Source organism: Musa acuminata, chromosome BXJ2-2 (assembly GCF_036884655.1).
Source record: "Musa acuminata AAA Group cultivar baxijiao chromosome BXJ2-2, Cavendish_Baxijiao_AAA, whole genome shotgun sequence".
Lineage (NCBI taxonomy): Eukaryota > Viridiplantae > Streptophyta > Magnoliopsida > Zingiberales > Musaceae > Musa > Musa acuminata.
The window spans coordinates 7,928,479-7,946,463 of NC_088339.1; the positions used below are offsets into that span (position 1 = coordinate 7,928,479).

The 17,985-nt window shown below is 42.3% G+C and overlaps 1 protein-coding gene across 1 annotated transcript; it reads left to right on the plus strand.

Annotated features, from left to right (window-relative positions):
- Window positions 1-923: 923 nt before the first annotated feature.
- LOC103974752 (UDP-glucuronic acid decarboxylase 2) lies at window positions 924-4,910 on the plus strand. The gene is made up of 6 exons (XM_065094867.1): window positions 924-1,739; window positions 2,499-2,641; window positions 2,961-3,040; window positions 3,133-3,216; window positions 3,416-3,490; window positions 4,191-4,910. The coding sequence occupies exons 1-6, from the start codon at window positions 1,105-1,107 to the stop codon at window positions 4,530-4,532; spliced, it is 1,359 nt and encodes a 452-aa protein (XP_064950939.1). The 5' UTR covers window positions 924-1,104; the 3' UTR covers window positions 4,533-4,910.
- The last annotated feature ends 13,075 nt before the right edge of the window (window positions 4,911-17,985 follow it).

Genomic DNA, 17,985 nt, shown 5'->3' on the forward strand with positions numbered 1-17,985 from the left:
GGTAATTATCTTTGTCAGACACACAAGGGTAAAAACTAATGAAACAGTTTCATCAATCAATATATAAATCGGTGGATTTATTGGAGAAGTTGTGTTCCCTCCATGATTGATATTGACAATCCAGAAAGTGGACACCTTAAATTTTGGGGGCAGGTAGACTGCGTTGATTGCCCCCTACTTTGACTAGTCTGCGAGGCTCTCTCATGCCTTTGTTATGATCCCTAAGTTAACATCTCAGACACCGTCATCCCCACAATGTAAACATTACCAATTTCTTCAGACCACGGCAGCTAAGGGATCTCAACGCTATCACTGTCATGTCGACGAAGGGCGCCGTGCACTTGCAAGTTGCAAATAATTGACACAACATTGCAGCCATAACAGCCTCCCGACTGGACTCCTCAAACACCATCCTGTATAGCTAACTCACTGCACCACGACTCTGTTAAGGGAGTTACGGGCCCCTTGGAACTTGAAGTCTCAGCACATCCTGTTCGTCCATTTGTGTCTGTCTGATGCTGCTTGCCGGAGGCGAGTTGGTGATCGCACACCCTTTTATTGGGAAAGAACGATACATAATAATCTCCCTTAATAATGTACGTGGTACAGTTTAAAGATTTAACGTTCCGTCGGGGCAGAATAATTGGACCTTTTGTCTCCTTCGTTATAGCCGTACGTGGGACCCACACTTGTAGGTTCATCCTGATGTCCACTTGAACAGGAAGGTTAATACTGGGGTAGAATTTTAACGCGTAGAAAAGTAGTGCTTTTTGTCCTACGCCTATTCTTGCAAGACTGATAGAATCAGCCCGGACGACATCGCGGGGCAAGAAGTGATGGCCCAAGACACGGGCCCACTTCCCTTGGGTCAATTCTGCACGAGGCTCGCGTCTTCCGAAGAACTCCGGGGTGATTCGGCCGAGCTCCGAACCAGTTCCTCAGCAAAATTACGCCCGAGCCCTTGGCTCTCGGTTTCGCCTACAAGGAGCGCCACCCCGTCCCCTCCCTCGAAGAGCGACAGGGAAGGCACGTCCGTCGCCGCATTTACGTACAACCCCCGGAAGCCTTCTCCCTTCGGGAACCCGGTCCTTTGTCGTACCCGCCATGGCCTCCGAGCTCATCTACCGCGGCCATGACGCCGCCCACACGCCGACGAGCGGCGGCGCCGGGTACACACCCAAGCCGGAGAAGCGGCTGCTCTGGTTCTCACGCCCGCTCCGCTACCTTATTCGGGAGCAGCGCCTCGCCTTCCTACTCGTAGGCATGGCCCTTGCCACCCTCTTCTTCGCCCTCGCTCCCTCCTCTTCCCCCTCCTCCTACTCCTCCGCCACGGCGGCCGAGCTGGCCCTCCGCTCGGCGATGGAGCTGGCGAGATTCGGCGAGCACCACCGCCACAGGGCGGCGTTCGAGGCGGCGACGTCTAGGGGCTTCGTTGGGGGGAAGGTGCCGCTGGGAATCAAGCGGAAGGGGCTCCGCATCGTGGTAACTGGCGGGGCCGGCTTCGTGGGGAGCCACCTGGTGGACCGGCTGATCGCTCGTGGGGACAGCGTCATCGTGGTGGACAACTTCTTCACGGGGCGGAAGGAGAACGTGATGCACCACTTCGGGAACCCCAACTTCGAGCTCATCCGCCACGACGTCGTCGAGCCGCTGCTGCTCGAGGTCGACCAGATCTACCACCTCGCTTGCCCCGCCTCCCCAGTCCACTACAAGTTCAACCCCGTCAAGACCATCATATCCTTTTCTTCCTCTTCACTGATCTGTTCATCTCCTTCTTCCTCTAAGATTATTTTTCCCTCCATCTAAACGCATGTTTCTAATGGTAAAAAATTGGCTTTCGGTTTTTATTTCTGGCATTGATGATCGATTCCAATTTTTCTCACTGTTTCATTCAGAATCTTCCGTTTCGTTGGGTAGTTGTTTTGGGTCTTTTCGACTGTTCTTGTTGCAGTCTCTAATGAATTCTCCTGTCTTTCCGATTTGGTAAATTTGTAATGAAGTCCTTGTTTTCCAGTTATATTCTTTCTTGGAATTTCCCAAAATCGTGATCTGTCATCTCTTCTGTTACCTCAAATGGATTCTTTTCTGCTTTGAGCTTCTTTCTGTTTAACAATTTACAAGACATCTCCTTTCGGGTTGTCATGTTACGCGAGATCTTGATTTCATGGGTTCATCAGTCCTCGGTGCTGGTTCTTCTCATGCTTACAGATTAATGAAACCATGACCCCATTTTTCTGGTCTTTTTTATAATATGTGGGTATATTTTCCGAGATCAAATTTCTTGTTCATGTTCTTTGTTTTATATACAAACTTATTAGTTGGTTCAGAAAGCTCTACTTGTTTAATAATGGTATGTGGTTGGATGGTAAGTTGCTGACCTCCTTGTTGGTGTTCTAGCAAGCGAAATGAATCAAATAGAGAGTAAGGAGAAAGTGCCAATTTTTTCTCCTGGTGAAAGCCTTAATTCATTTAGCCTCTTGTTGTGGATTGCACAAAACCAATGTGGTGGGAACTCTCAACATGCTTGGCCTGGCCAAGAGAGTGGGAGCCAGGTTCCTCCTCACCAGCACCAGTGAAGTCTATGGTGATCCATTACAGCACCCTCAAGTTGAGACCTACTGGGGCAATGTCAATCCCATTGGTATGCATCCTCTCTCTCTCTTTCATTTCTTTAGCTTTGGCTCTGGCTCTCTTAGAATATTAAGTGGAATAAAACCCATCCTAAGTGGAATAAATCCTTTCTCTTTTTCGTTTCTTTATTGGAATTTCTTAGGGTGGGTTGCAACTTGGAACTTGCAAGTGGACCCATTCCAGTTCCTAGATCTAAAACAAATTAAACATGTGGTATATAGTGTACATTGCATTAGTTTGATGCCATGGTGTTGTGTACAATCTAAAGAAGTATCTAACAAGCAGTTGGAATCTTGTTTGGGTTTTGGGTGGGACAATGGGGACCACAGGTGTTAGGAGCTGCTACGATGAAGGCAAGCGCACCGCCGAGACACTGACAATGGACTACCACCGTGGTGCCCAAGTCGAGGTCAGTCAACTTGTAACTAATCCATATTGCTTAGATTAATCTTCTTGATTTGTGTTTTCGGTATAATAATATGATAAACTTCTTTGATGCAGGTGAGGATTGCTCGGATCTTTAACACTTACGGGCCTCGCATGTGCATTGATGATGGCCGGGTTGTCAGCAATTTTGTTGCTCAGGTGATTTGTATTTAGTTTGTATTTAGTTTTGATATCAGATCAGATCAGATACAACTGGGCTTATATCTTTAATATTTGTATTTAGTTTTGATATCAGTACCTTGTTGCAAGACATGGAGATTTGTTTTAATAAATAAGGGGAGATGGCATGGACTAGTGAATGCAATAGTGCTTTCTGAAATTTGATGTTATGATTTAGGCCTTGAGGAAGGAGCCATTAACGGTTTATGGGGATGGAAAGCAGACAAGGAGCTTCCAATATGTATCTGATCTGGTACGGCCTTCTACCATGTTCTCTACCAAAGCTGAAATGATATGCCTATGTTTTATGTATATTAATTTAACTTTTGTGTTGCAATGCCAGACACAGCAGAAGTCTTATTAGTTCTGTTACATACTTGCCCCAACTGGACCAGCTAAGCTCTTAAGTTGTTGAGGTAGTGTGGGTCCAAAGGACACTTTGACATTTAAAAACAACACATTTAAATGAAAAATCAACCTACTATGTCCAGACAACGTGAGCTTTATTGTCTAGGCTGCACATGCTCGTCCTTTGCTCCATAATGGGCTCACCTTTTCAAAACCTGGTCTTTTAGCCATTCTAGCATCAATTAGATAAATCATGCTTGAACATCTCGGCATCACTGAGATAGTAATAGCTTTGCTGTCAGTGGCCTCTTTGCCCTTGCTAGAAGGGTTCCCCATGTTTGAATCTTGGGAGTGATGTTTCACTTGATATGACATTGGGTAATTCACATATAATTTCTGTAGAATTCATCATGGTGCCTTCACTGTAGTTCTCCATAAGACAAGAAAATGGACAATAAGCATTTCTGAGATCATTACAGTTTCAACAACAGTAGTATTCTTAAAAGTGGTAGTACCATGCTTGAGAAGGGAAAGTAGATATTCTGCTGATTTTATGTATGAGAATCTCGTGTGATATTCTCTAAGCATTCAGGGCTAAAATACAGGTGGAGGGGCTGATGAGGCTGATGGAAGGTGAACATGTTGGCCCATTCAACTTGGGCAACCCTGGAGAGTTTACGATGCTGGAGCTTGCAAATGTGGTGCAGGAAACCATCGATCCCAATGCGAAAATTGAGTTCCGTCCCAACACCGAGGACGACCCCCACAAGCGCAAGCCTGACATCACCAGGGCCAAGGAACTGCTTGGCTGGGAGCCCAAGATCCCTCTCCGCCAAGGTCTTCCGCTGATGGTCTCTGACTTCCGCAAGCGTATATTTGGTGATCATTTTGACGTGAATCCATCCACCACTACCACTTCAACAGCCACTGGCACAGGATTCTCTTAAGCAGCAAATTGTTCTTGTTGTTTTTGCTCACTCTGGGACTTAGTATGTGCTATAGAGGGAGGAAACGAATCATAAAATCCCCAGTGGGCATCAAAGAAGAGCAATGAGAGAAAGATCAGCACTTCATTTGTGTTCTTAATAGGTTGACCATTTTCCCATCGCTTCTTGCTGTGTATGTTACTACTGCAGGCTGAGGGGATCTACCTAGCTTCATTGCAGCAGCACAAGATCCTTAGGAAGATCTACCTAGCTTCATTGCAGCAGCACAAGATCCTTAGGATGCTATTGTTTTAATATAAGCAGGTTGTCCCTCTGTGTTGTTACTAATGTTTGATAGTCTTATGTTTCTTTGAATAAATTGATAGTATTTGTTGTGTATCGTCTTTGTCTCTGGTGGGCCAATGCCCTCTCCTTTTTCCTCGGAAAATTATCTTATCTGCTTCTTGTTGTGTGGTGGTATGCAAACTGTCCTTTGCAAGCTGTACATTCTTGGATACTGTAGTGGATAATTGGTGGGAAACATGAAGAAGAAGGATCAGGAACCAATAAATTGATTCACGTACATAAGCACAAGTGGGCAGCATTGAACACTCAGTTACATTGAATCAAAGGGTTATAACTCGTTACACCTCGACCAGTTTCATCCATTTGTGCTGAGAACTTACCTTGTCAATTACTGCAATTATCAGATCAGCATACCATCATGGGGTTTACCCAACCAACCAAACCCCTTGTTTAAGGGGTTTCAATAAGTCTAAGTCAAGCTTGTTGATCTTGATAGAAAGAAGGAATAGAATTATCAAACAGAGGAAGAGTAGGATAAGCTTCAATCTTCTATATTTCTTTCAAGAAAACTCTTTACAATTTTAGAAACTCTATCTATTTCATGGCCTAATATATGAGGTTTATATAGTCTCTAAAGATACATTACATTAATTATATTTAAGATGAATCATTCTCTTTCAAAAAACCCTTTCAAGGACTAATATGACTTATCATTCTATGGATTTTAATCTATTTTTTCTTCTTGATGCAATGAATCTCCCTCTTGATGCAATGAACCTTTCTTTTGATGAAGTGAATCTCTTTTTGACACTTGAACAAATTTAATTCCAACATTCTCCCCCCTTAAACTTGTTCCATCTAACATGCTAAATTTCTTTCGAAGTTATTGAAATATTTCAAATTTGAGAGGTTTTATAAGTATATCAGTCACTTGTTCACTTGTCTTAATATGATGTAGCTCCATTTCTTTATTTTTGATATGATCTCTTATGAAATAAAATCTTGTGTCGATATGTTTTTATCTTTCATGGTAGACTGGATTCTTGGCTAAGGCAATAGCTGATTTGTTATCAACATAAATCTTAGTTGACTTCTCCTATATCATATAAAGTTCTTGGAGTAATCTACTTAGCCAGATTGCATGACAAACACTAGAAGAAGTTGCTATATATTCTACTTCACAATTTGATAGAGCAATGATCTATTGCTTTTTTGAAGACCAAGTGAATATAGCTTCACCAAAATAAAATATAAATCTAGTTGTACTCTTCCGATCATCGTAGCTTCTAGCCCAATCACTGTCACTATATCCAATAGGCTCCAACCTTTTAGATGATGAATAGAATATTCCATACTCAATTGTTCCTTTAATACTATTAGGATCAAGAGCACTAAGAGGGGGGGGAGGGGGTGAATTAGTGCAGTAGAAAACTTTCGACGATTAAAATCGCGTTCGTACGATAAGAGCGATTTCGGTAGAAAATCCGATTCGTAAATCACTTTAACTTGTAACCAAGCAAGATGCAGTTAAAGCAAAGATATAAAGGCAGTTTGCAGTTATGATAGAAATCAGAACGTAAACACAAACTGAAATATGATGTTCGTACGATAAAAATGATTTACGTCTAAACGCCGATTAGGAAAATGCAGAGCTTGAAACACGATCGTATATACGCAGAAGGCAGTAAGCTTTTGAGGAGGTTTGCAGTAAAGATAAGATGCTCAAAGTAAATGCAAACCGAGATTTAGAGTGGTTCGGTCAATCTTGACCTACATCCACTTTTGGCTTCCTCCTCCGACGAGGTCACCGACGTCCACTAGAGGCCTTCTTTCAATAGGCGAAGGCCAACCACCCTTTTACAGTTTCACTCCTTTTGACGGGCTTAGGAGACAACCCTTACAGAATTTTCTTTCCTCTCTTATCAGATTAGAACTTGGAAGAAAAGAGGAAGAAGAACTTTCAACTCATACAACACTTTTGAGCTCTAAAAATCACAAAGTAAAATTAGAATTTCGGTGGTTTTTGGGTGCCCTTTCAGTGCTGAAAGGGTGGGGTATTTATAGGCCCCAAGCCAGTTTGAATTTGGAGCTCAAAACTATCAATTCCCGAAATTCCGGGATCTGGTGGTTGCACCGCCTGACTGAGGCGGTTGCACCGCCTGGCAGAGCTCGAAGACTGAACCTCTGGGCGGTGCCACCTCCTGTCAGGGGCGGTTGCACCTCCTGCCAGAGCTCAAAGACCGAGCTCAGGCGGTGCCACCGCATGACTAAGGTGGTTGCACCGCTCAAACAGAGCTCGGAGACCGAGCCCAGGCGGTGCCACCTCCTGTCAGGGGCAGTTGCACCGCCCAGTCTCGCTCAGAGACTGAGCCCAAGCGGTGCCACTGCCTGGCTTGGGCGGTTCAACCGCCTGGTAGAAATCAGGGTCCGAATGGGTTGATCCATTCGGCCCAATTTGGGTTTTTCAGGGGCCCAATTGCCCCAAGATTAAGTTAATGGGATCACCTCCCATTTTCAACTTAATCATTGTGCTAACTACGATATTTCCTAAGACATTTACTACAACTTGCTCCGGTGCGTCAATCGCTTCTTCCGGCGAGCTTCTGACGAACTTCCGTCGATCATCCGATGAACCCTCGGTGATGCTTCTGCGGACTTCAGGTAAACTCCTGGACTTGCGACGATCCACTTGGCGAGTTCCGACGAGCTTCTTTGGCAAGCTCATGGACTTCTCGGATTTATTCCCGCAAAACCTCCGACGACTGTCCGAACTTCCGTCGAACTCTCGAACTCCCAACGTGATCATTGTCTTGATTCCGGCGTAACTCCTGCTGCATGTCTTTCTTCCATCGTCATTAATCTTGCACACTTAAAACAAAACTTTGATTGAGACAATTAATCCTAAGCAATTAACCAAGTTGTCCGGCATGTCATTGGTCCCTCGACGCTTCGTCCGATTCTTCGGCGCATCGTCCTCTCCTGTAGCCTATTGCCCAATCGGCTAGTTGACTTCGCAACTCCGATATCCTTGGGACAATACCCGCTCTTCTTGGCCGGATGCCCGAGTCCAAGGCCCGAAGCCTTCTATCGATACGTCGATCGATCCACCGGCCCGACGTCCAATCTTCTGACATGTTCCTCTAGTACAACATGATTTTCCTGCTTTAATTGTCTCATCCTGATCGAAGCATCCTGTGTCACTCAAAATGCATATTAAATCATAAACATATATCAAGTAGTTTTATCATCAAAATACGAGATTCAACAAATACTTCACAAAATTCTTTTAGCGATATTTAAATGAGATGTCTTAGGAACTTCCATATATTTACTTATTAAACTAACTCTAAATAGTATATTAGGTCGAGTGCATATCAAATACCTTAAACATCAAACTAGACTTTTATAATAAGTTGGATTAATGTATTTACCTTCACCTTCCTTGGTCAACTTAGTGCCATATTCAACAAGTGTATTTGTAAGATAACAATCTTCCATAGAAAACTTTTTTAAAATCTCCTTTGCATAATTTTCTTATGAGATAAAAATTCCTCCATTATCTTGCATAACTTCAATACCGAGGAAATAAGTCAATAAGTCCAAGTCGATCATCTTAAACTCTTTTTTCATAGAGTGCTTAGATTCTTTAATCATGGAGCTACTATTACTTATAAATATTAAATCATCTATATACAAGCAAACAAACAAGATATCTCCATTAGAGTTCGATTTCATATAGAGAGCATGTTCATGTGGACATTTAAAAAAATTATTTTGAATAAAATAAGTATCTATTCGAGAATTCTATGCTCTTGGGGCTTGTTTAAGCCCATAAAGAACTCTCTTTAACTTGTATACTTTGCCTTATTGAATAATAAAACTAGGGGGTTGTTGAATATATACATCTTCTTCAAGAATTCTATTAAAAAATATTGATTTGACATCCATTTATAAAATTTTTCATTTCATTTGAGCTGCTAGAGAGATAAGTAATCTTATTGTCTCTAGTCGAGCAACTGGTGCAAATACTTCTTCATAGTCAATCCGATATTGTTGTTTATATCCCTTTGTAACCAATCTGGTCTTGTATTTCTCCACCTCTCCTTTTGTATTTCTTTTTGTTTTGAAGATCTACTTAACACCGATAGTTTGGTGGTCTTTTAGATGTGTAATAAACTCCCATGTATTATTTTTGTTAATGGTATGAATCTATTCATCTATAGCTTATCACTATTTTTTTATCTCTATAAGCTTCTTCGAAGGTTAATGGATCATATCTTGCAAAAAGACAAAATAAAGAAAGTTTATCATTATTAGTATCAATCCTTTGAGTCACATCATATATCTCCTGAATCAGTCTTGTCCTTCTTATAATTAGACTTCTTGAATTATGTGACTTAGCTGATCTATATGATGATTCTGGCAAAACCACTTCGGTGCTTGCTTGTATTATATTATCTTCTTCTAAAGCTATAGTTTTCTTATGCTGCTCATTACTTTTCTAGTTCCAAATGTGTTGTTCATCAAACTCAACATCTCTTGACATCATAACTTTATTTGTGATAGGATTGTAGAGTTTGTAACCACTAGAATTCTCTGGATAACCTAGCAAAATATATTTTTGATTTTTATCTTCCAATTTTGTTCTTTTTTTTCTAATATCTTGGCTAATGCAACACTTATAAAAATTCTCAAATGATCAGCCTTTGATTTTTGTAAGCTCCATACTTTTTTTGGTGTAATATTACTAATTCGCTTTATTGGAAACCTGTTAAGCAAATAAACTGCACAAGCAACAGCATCTCCCCAAAATTCTTTAGGAATTTTTCTTTCCTTTAACATGCATTAGACCATATTAAGGATAGTCCTATTTTTTTTTTTTCTGAGACTCCATTTTATTGAGGTATGTATGACATGGTGAATTGATGTAGAATTCTATTATTTCTAAAAAACTTTTAAATTCATTTGATATATATTCACCACCCCTATCTGTTCTTAAATATTTAATCTTACAACAACTTTGTCTTTCAACTAAATCCTTAAATTCTTTAAATTTACTTAAAACTTTTTTCTTTTCTTTTAACATGTAAACCCAAGTTTTGCCACTATGATCATCAATGAAGGTAAGAAAATACCTGCTTCCTCCAAGTGATACTGGATTGATAAGGCCACAAACATCTAAGTGCACCAGATCAAGTCGATGCCATGCTCTTTTTGTTCTTCTAACTTTGAAAGGCTTTCTTTCTTGCTTACCCATGACACATACTTCATATAATTTTGATAGGTGATCAATTTTTGACATTCCTGTCACCATATTATATATCTCTAAAAGTTTCAAAGCCTCAAAATTTAAGTGAGCATATCTAAGATGTCATAGTATAGAAATATCCTCAATATCAGCTTTAAAACAATTTGATTGATAAAAAATACTTAAATGCAGAGGAAATATTCTATTCTTTACCATTTTCACATGTAATATCAATGTTTTATTCTTGTCAAGAATTAAGAGAGCCATATCTTTTATCTCAATATCATAACCTTTTTCAAGTAATTGTCCCAAGCTTAGAATATTATTTTTCATATCAGGAATATAATAAACATCTGAAATGCATAATTTTTTGCCATTATTAAGTTCAAGGAGAATTTTACCTGCCTCTTACTGGTCTTTGAGACAAATCACCAAATGTAATCTTCCCAGAATAACTTGTATCTATTTTTAAAAATAGCTCTTTGATGCCACACATGTGATTGAGGCTCTGTATCTAGATACCATGTCATAGACTGATCCTCTTTCAAATTACCATAACTCATTAGCATAACTTGATTTTTGTTCTTTTCTTCCTCAACAAAATTTGACTTATCACCTTGATTCTTAGAATTATAATAACATTCATAAGAGTAATGTCCATACCTTTTACAAATATAGCATTGTATTTCAGACCTTTTAGAGTTCTACCATGTCCATGGCCTCGGCCACATCCTTGACCATAACTTCGACCTCTTTGGCCAAAATTTTTTCCACCATATTTATTGTTTGGAGATTCTTGATTAGTTTAATTTCTGCCTCCTCTTCCTCTTTCTCTTTGAGAATATGATTCAAGAGTAAGCTTAGTTTGTAGTGCTTATTCTATAGTTTTGTCTTATCCTCTTTTTACAATCATTTATTCATGAACTTGAAGGGAACCATAAGTTCTTTTAAAGACATTTTTTTTCAAATCTTTATATTCTTCAATTGCAATAGCAATAAAATCAAAATTTGGATATAGAGATCTCAGTATTTTTTCTATTACTCTTTAATCACTTATTTGTTCACCATTTCATCTTATTTGATGAATAATAGAAATAATTTTTGAGAAGTAATAAAAAATAGTTTCAGAAGTACCTTGTTGTAATTTCTCAAACTTGGCTCGTAAAACTTGTAGACGAAGTTTTTTTACCTTACCAACACCACTGAATGCTTTTTGAAGCATTTCCCAAGCCTCGTTTGAAGTATTTGATAATCTTGAACATTGTGTTGAATCTCGGATTTTGATGATGAAACCAATTGATAATTATTTATGATTTTAATCTGTATTTTGAGTGACATAGGATGCTTCGATTAGGATGAGACAATTAAGGCAGGAAGAATCATGTTGTGTCGGAGGAAAACATGTTAGAAGATTGGACGTCGAGCCAATGGATCGGTCAACATATCGACAGAAGGCTTCGGGCCATAGATTCGGGCATCGGGCCAAGAAGAGTGAATATTGCACCAAGGATATCAGAGTTGTGGAGTCAACTGGTCGATTGGGCAATAGGCCACAAGAGAGGATGATGCACCAAAGAATCGGACGAAGCGTCGAGGGACCAATGACATGCCGGACAAGATGATTAATGCTTAGTATTAATTGTCTAGATTGAAGTATGTTTTTACATGTGTAGGATTAACTACGATAGCAAGGTATGAAGTAAAATGAAGTCCCGAAGTCAAGGACACGACTTCGTTGGGAGTTCAAGAGTTCATCGGAAGTTCAGACGTTCTGTCATGGACTTAGCTGGTTTTACCTAAGTCATACGACACCCTTGCATGTCCGTCCGTAAAAGTCAGCCTCCCCGAAGCCTCCTATAGTCCCTTAGGACCCACAAAAGAGAAAATGGGTTAGAGAAAATGCCTCACTCGGGATTCACAAGCAAACATTTCCGAAAACACTTCATAGACAATGCAAATTACAAATAGACTTTACAAGCTCTGAACAGTTGCATAATAAAGGATCAAAATGGTCTACTACAGACCGAGAATCTCTCACAAGTATCCACATGACATAACCTTTATTTACAAGCCTAAGACGGCCACCAACCCAACTAAAATAGGACTATTAAGCCTTCGGCCATCCCTCTATATGCTGTGCAAAGCATGAACATATCAAAAGACACGGACATACATAACCATTACATCAAATATCTTGTTTAGAAGTTTGTTTGTAACATTCTCACCCACTTATTCCTTCGATGTCCTTGTCAAAGCCTTTGCCGACACTGTAAATCCTTGCCTTTGCTAAGTTTTTAATCTTCTGCTCCAGCTGCAATGCACCTCCTGGCTCCCAGTTGCTCTCCGCTGCTATTTTTGAGTAGTCAAACTTTTGATCCGCCATGCTGCTTCAACTCGCCAATGACTCTGACTCTAGTGTGGGGTTGGCTGAGTTGTATTGATTCCTATTGGTTCTTACGGATCCTCCAAATGAAAGAAAAGACCATCCTTACTATGCGCCAGTCTCTCAAATGCCTCATGCTGCTTGAACTGGGTGGATGCTTATTGGAGCTTTAACGAGCATCGCCTTATAGACTTCTGAAGTTTTGGGTCCTTCCTCCATAAAATTTACCTATTGACTCTTCTTTTACTTAGTTGTCACTTCCAAGTAGATTCACATCACCTCTGCTTGCGATTGGTATTTCATTGGGAAATGAAGCAGACAATCTACTTTCAATAGCACTAATCGCCGTTGGTGAGGATTTGATAACTACTATTTTTTATTGTCTTCGAAGGGTCTTTGAACCTATGTAGAGCTCCTCTACTAGATAGATAAGAGAATTGGGGTACTCGGTTTCGCCCATTCTCTTAAGAGTTGAAAAGGCAAAGGTTACTTGACTTCGCCCACCTCCTTGAGGTTGTACTCCATGCATCGAGCTGGTTATTGGCCTTCGCCTGCTCTTTGCTCACACTTCTAAAGCACTTGAAGTGTTTGTACTCCTTGCATTGAGTTAGTTACTGTGATTCACCTTCTCAATGTCATTGAACTTTTGGAATGCAGGAAATTTTCACCCCAACTTGGAGTAAGTCTCTAATAGTTTTGGTCGCCTCTGGGATTATACCGTCTTCTCCATCAACCTGACAGCCTACTCTACTGAGTAGCAAAGGTACAGCACCGTGTTATCACGGACTTAGCTGGTTTTGCCTAAGTCGTGCGGCACCCTTGTGTGTTCGTCCGCAAAGGTCAGCCTCCCCGAAGTCTCCCATGTCCCTTAGGACCCACGAAAGAGAGAACGGGTTAGAGAAAATGCCTCAATCGGGATCCACAAGCAAACATCTCCGAAAAACACTTCATAGACAATGCAAATTACAAATAGACTTTGCAAGCTCTGAACAGTTGCACAATAAAGGGTAAAATGGTCCATTACAGATCGAAAATCTCTCACACGTGTCCATATGACACAACCTTTATTTACAAGCCTAAAGAGGCCAACCAACCTAACTAAAGTGGGACTATTAAGCCTTCGGCCGCCCCTCTACATGCTGTACAAGGCATGAACATGCTAAAAGACACAAACATACATAAGCATTACATCAAACATCTTGTTTAGAAGTTTGTCCGTGACATTCTCCCCCACTTATTCCTTCGACGTCCTTGTCGAAGCCTTTGTCGACACTCAACTCCTCGCCTTTGCTGAGTCTTCAATCTTCTGCTCCAGCTACAATGCGCCTCTTGGCCCCCAACTGCTCTCCGCTACTATTTTTGAGTAGTCGAACCTTTGATCCGCCATGCTGCTTCAACTCGCCAATGACTCTGACTATAGTATGGGATTGGTTGAGTTGTGTTGATCCCTGTTGGTTCCTGTGGATCCTCCAGATGAAGGAAAAGACCATCCTTACTGCGCCAGTCTCTCAAATGCCTCATGCTGCTTGAATTGGGTGGATGCTTGTTGGAGCTTTAACGAGCATTGTCTCGCAACTTCTGAAGTTTTGGGTCCTTCCTCCATAAAATTTGCCCATTGACTCTTCTTTCACTTAGTTGTCACTTCCAAGTAGGTTCACATCACTTCCGCTTTCGATTGGCATTTCGTTGGGAAATGAAGCGGACAATCTACTCTTAGTAGCACTGATTACCGTTGGTGAGGATTTGACAACTATTGTCTTCCATTGTCTTCAAAGGGTCTTTGAACTTGTGCAAAGCTCCTCTGTTGGATAGATAAGAGAATTGGGGTACTCGGTTTCGCCCATTCTCTTAAGGGTTGAGAAGGCAAAGGTTACTTGACTTCACCCGCCTCCTCGAGGTTGTACTCCATGCATCGAGCTGGTTACTAGCCTTCGCCTGCTCTTTGCTCACACGTTTGAAGCACTTGAAGTGTTTGCACTCCTTGCGTTGAGTTAGTTACTATGATTCACCTTCTCAATGCCATCGAACTTCTGGAATGCAGGAAGTTTTCACCCCAATTTGGAGTAATTCTCTCATAGGTTTGGTCGCCTCTGGGATTGTACCGTCTTCTCCATCAACCCTACCGCCTACTCCACTGAGTAGCAAAGGTACAACATCGCGTACTGCCTACTTCATTCCTTGGTTATGCCCTCTTGCATGACCCGAAGTCCTTCACTTTTGGCTATCTTGATGAGAAGCTCATTTATATCGATCTTACGATGTTCCTCGGCCTCTGCCCTTCAGCCTTGTCTCGGTACTTGGAGATTGCCTCTGCATGCTCCACCTCCTCGGCCCCTTTCATGACCAAGTGCTCTCCCTCCATGAGAGCAAGGGATCAATGACTTTCATGGAAGTCCCGCCTCTGCGGTACCATGGCGCTGCCATGCCCATGGCACTACTATCCGTCGCCTCGCATCTGCATCCCTTTTCTTCACAATCAGTAGATATGTCTCCGTGACACTCCTCTGAGTCCACCTCCATTCTAACTGATGATTGATTTTGGGTAGCTAAGTCCCTCTGGACTCGTCGTCGCTTCCTCGCCCCTTTCGACCCCCTACTTCAACATCTCTGTATTCTTCACGCAGTCTGTTTGGTCGATGGAAAGACAGACTGCAACTCCCATGCATGGCCTCTGCCACCACATTGTAGGGTTTGCACCGATTCTGTTCTCCTTAGCTTCCTTGGTAGCAACGTTCGCTTACTCGACCTTGTCCTCTAACTTGCCGAGCTCCCTTAAGTGAATATGAGCTCTGGAGTAGTCCAACTCTCCAGTTGCTTCGATCATACCTCTGCATGATCAAATCCCTCTCATGTAACTCACTGGTACTTGCATTCGAACTTTTCCCTTGGTGGAACATAGCCCCCATATGCTGTTGACCAAGGCTTTCATCCGATGCAAAATTCGATGCACGCATGGAAGACCCGCCTCTATGGTACCATGGCCTTCAGTCCTTGAATCCATAGCCCTTCTTGCCGTCGTGTTGTTCACTGAAGTGGAGCTTCCATTAGCTCCCGATCATACCTCCATATGATCTAGTCCCTCACGGGACTATGTCGTGTGTATCGCATTGCCACGAACTGTTCCACCACGATCCGCTGCACCATGTCGCCTCCTGGTGACATCTCCATTGCATTTTGATCCTTGTGGAATAAACTCGAATTGTGAACCCTCCATGTGTGGCCTCTGCCAATACATCGCAGGGTCTCTTCCACCTTTGATTTTGTTCACTCCTTTGGCAATCGACCTTCATCCACCCACTCTTGGGTCACACCTAGATGAAGCACCGCTCTAGGACAGTCCGTCGCCCAGTAGCTCCCGAAGTCCACCGACTTCACTGTAATTTGTGCACCATTGTCTGGATCCTGGGCCTCTACCCCTACCAGCATAATCTCCGCTGCGCACCGCTTCCTTCATGGCAACTTGAATGGCAACACTGTGGCATATTCTTCAAGAGTACCCACCTCTAAGTCCTCTTGCCCCATGTTAAGGCCTTCTGAACCCAATTTCACCTCCGCAAATTGAGTCGTCTTAGTTCTGTTGAATCTCGGATTTTGATGATGAAACTAATTGATTGTGTTTAAATGTTTGACTACATTTTGAGTGATACAGGTCTACTCGATCAGGATTAGACAATTAACGCAGGAGGAATTGACGTTGCGTCGGAGGAGATCACGTCAGGATATTGGATGGCAGAAGGCTTCGGGCGTCGGGCATCGGGCCAAGGAGAGCGAAATTGCGCCAAGGATATCGGGGTTGCGGAGGTCAACCGCCGATTGGGCAACAAGCTGCAAGAGAGGACGATGCACCGAAGAATCGGATGAAGCGCCAACCAATGACGTGCCGGGCAACAGAATGTCAATTTGCGTTATAATAATTGTCTAGATCGGAGTAGAGTGTTTGCTTGTGTGTGCAGGATTAACTACGATAACCAAAAAACACAAAGCGAGAATACCGGAGTCAAGTTCGATGGACGTTTAAGAGTCCGAAGAATCGTCGGAGATGCTGCCAGAACCAACCGAGAAGAAATCGGGAACCTGTCGGAATTTTCGGAAGTTCGCCGAAGAGATCGTCGGAGGTTCACGGAGATCACCGAGAAGGCTCGGCTACTCATTAAAGTCATCACAAGTTCGGGAGCTTGCTAGAAGCCCGTCGGCAGAAAGTTCGTCGGAAAGCTCGCCAGAACAAGACTCGACGTTCGCGGTTGAAAATTTGCTTAGGATGTGTTTTGGTTATGTAGTCCACTTGTAATTAGGATTAGGATTAAGAGATAATCCTATATCCTGGTTAGGGGCCAACTGGGCCCAAAGTCAGAGTTGGTTTAGGCTAAACCAGCGAACTAGAGAGCCAAGATTGAAGCCCAACTAGTGGCTGAAAACACTGTAGTCGGGCTGAAAACACTGTAGTCGGGCTGAAAACACTGTAGGCGGTGGCACCGCCTAGCTGGGCGGTGGCACCGCCCACCACCCGAGAGCCAAGCGGTGACACCTCCTGGCTGGGCGGTGGCACCGCCCAGCACCCGAGCCCTGGGCGGTGGCACCGCCTGGCTGGGCGGTGGCACCGCCTGGCTGGGCGGTGGAACCGCCAGCACCGGGAACCCTAAGAGAATTCAAATTTTGGAGCCCAAAATTTGAATCCTCTTGAGGCCTATAAATACCCCTCAAATCTCAGCTGAGGTTACAACTTTTGAGAAGCATTTTGATTGAGAGAAAAGTCTTAGAAAGTCTTAGCAAGTCTTGTTTTCAATTTGCTAGAGAGTTCTCCTCCTTCTTTCTTATTGAAAATTTGTAAGAGGTTGAGCTGCTTGTAAAAGGTTGTAAGAGGGGTGTTTACCCTTCCATTTCAAGAGACTTGCTAGTGGAAGGTGGGAGCCTCATCGAAGAGGGGCCTCGCAAGTGGAGTAGGTCATTTGACCGAACCACTCTAAAAATCGGCGTAATCTCTGGTTTGCTTTTTATTATTGTCATTTACATTACTGCAAATCTTCTTACTGCTTTAGTTCCTTATTACTCTTGCTGCGCAACTTTAAGAATACGCCTTCAAGTTAAATTTCTCAAGTTTCATTCTTAACGTACGAAAGATTTTGTTAAAATCGAAGTTTTAATCCGCTGCACTAATTCACCCCCCCCTCTTAGTGCCGCTCCGATCCTAACAAGTGGTATCAGAGCCACGGTTTTCTACTTTGGTTTAACACCCAAATAGAAATGGCTCTTTATGGCTTTCAAGAGGGTCACTCTCTCATTCGTCCTCCCTTTTTCAATGGGACGGACTACACTTGTTGGAAAACTCGAATGAGAGTTTTCTTACTTTCTTTGGATTTGAATTTATGGGACATAGTCGAAAATGGATTTGAAATGTCTTCTCTCCCAATGAACCATTGGAATGATTTGGAGAAGAAGATGTTTTCTTTAAATGCAAAGGCTATGAATGCCTTATATTGTGCACTTGACAAAAGTGAATTTAATCGCGTTTCGATGTGTGACTCGGCTTTTGATATTTG

Bases quoted from the DNA above. Each gene is read 5' to 3' on its own strand.
- LOC103974752 (XM_065094867.1), top strand. From the start codon at position 1,105: ATGGCCTCCGAGCTCATCTACCGCGGCCATGACGCCGCCCACACGCCG. The intron at 3,041-3,132 runs GTCAGTCAACTT...TCTTTGATGCAG, and splicing joins ACCGTGGTGCCCAAGTCGAG to GTGAGGATTGCTCGGATCTT. The intron at 3,491-4,190 runs GTACGGCCTTCT...GCTAAAATACAG, and splicing joins TCCAATATGTATCTGATCTG to GTGGAGGGGCTGATGAGGCT.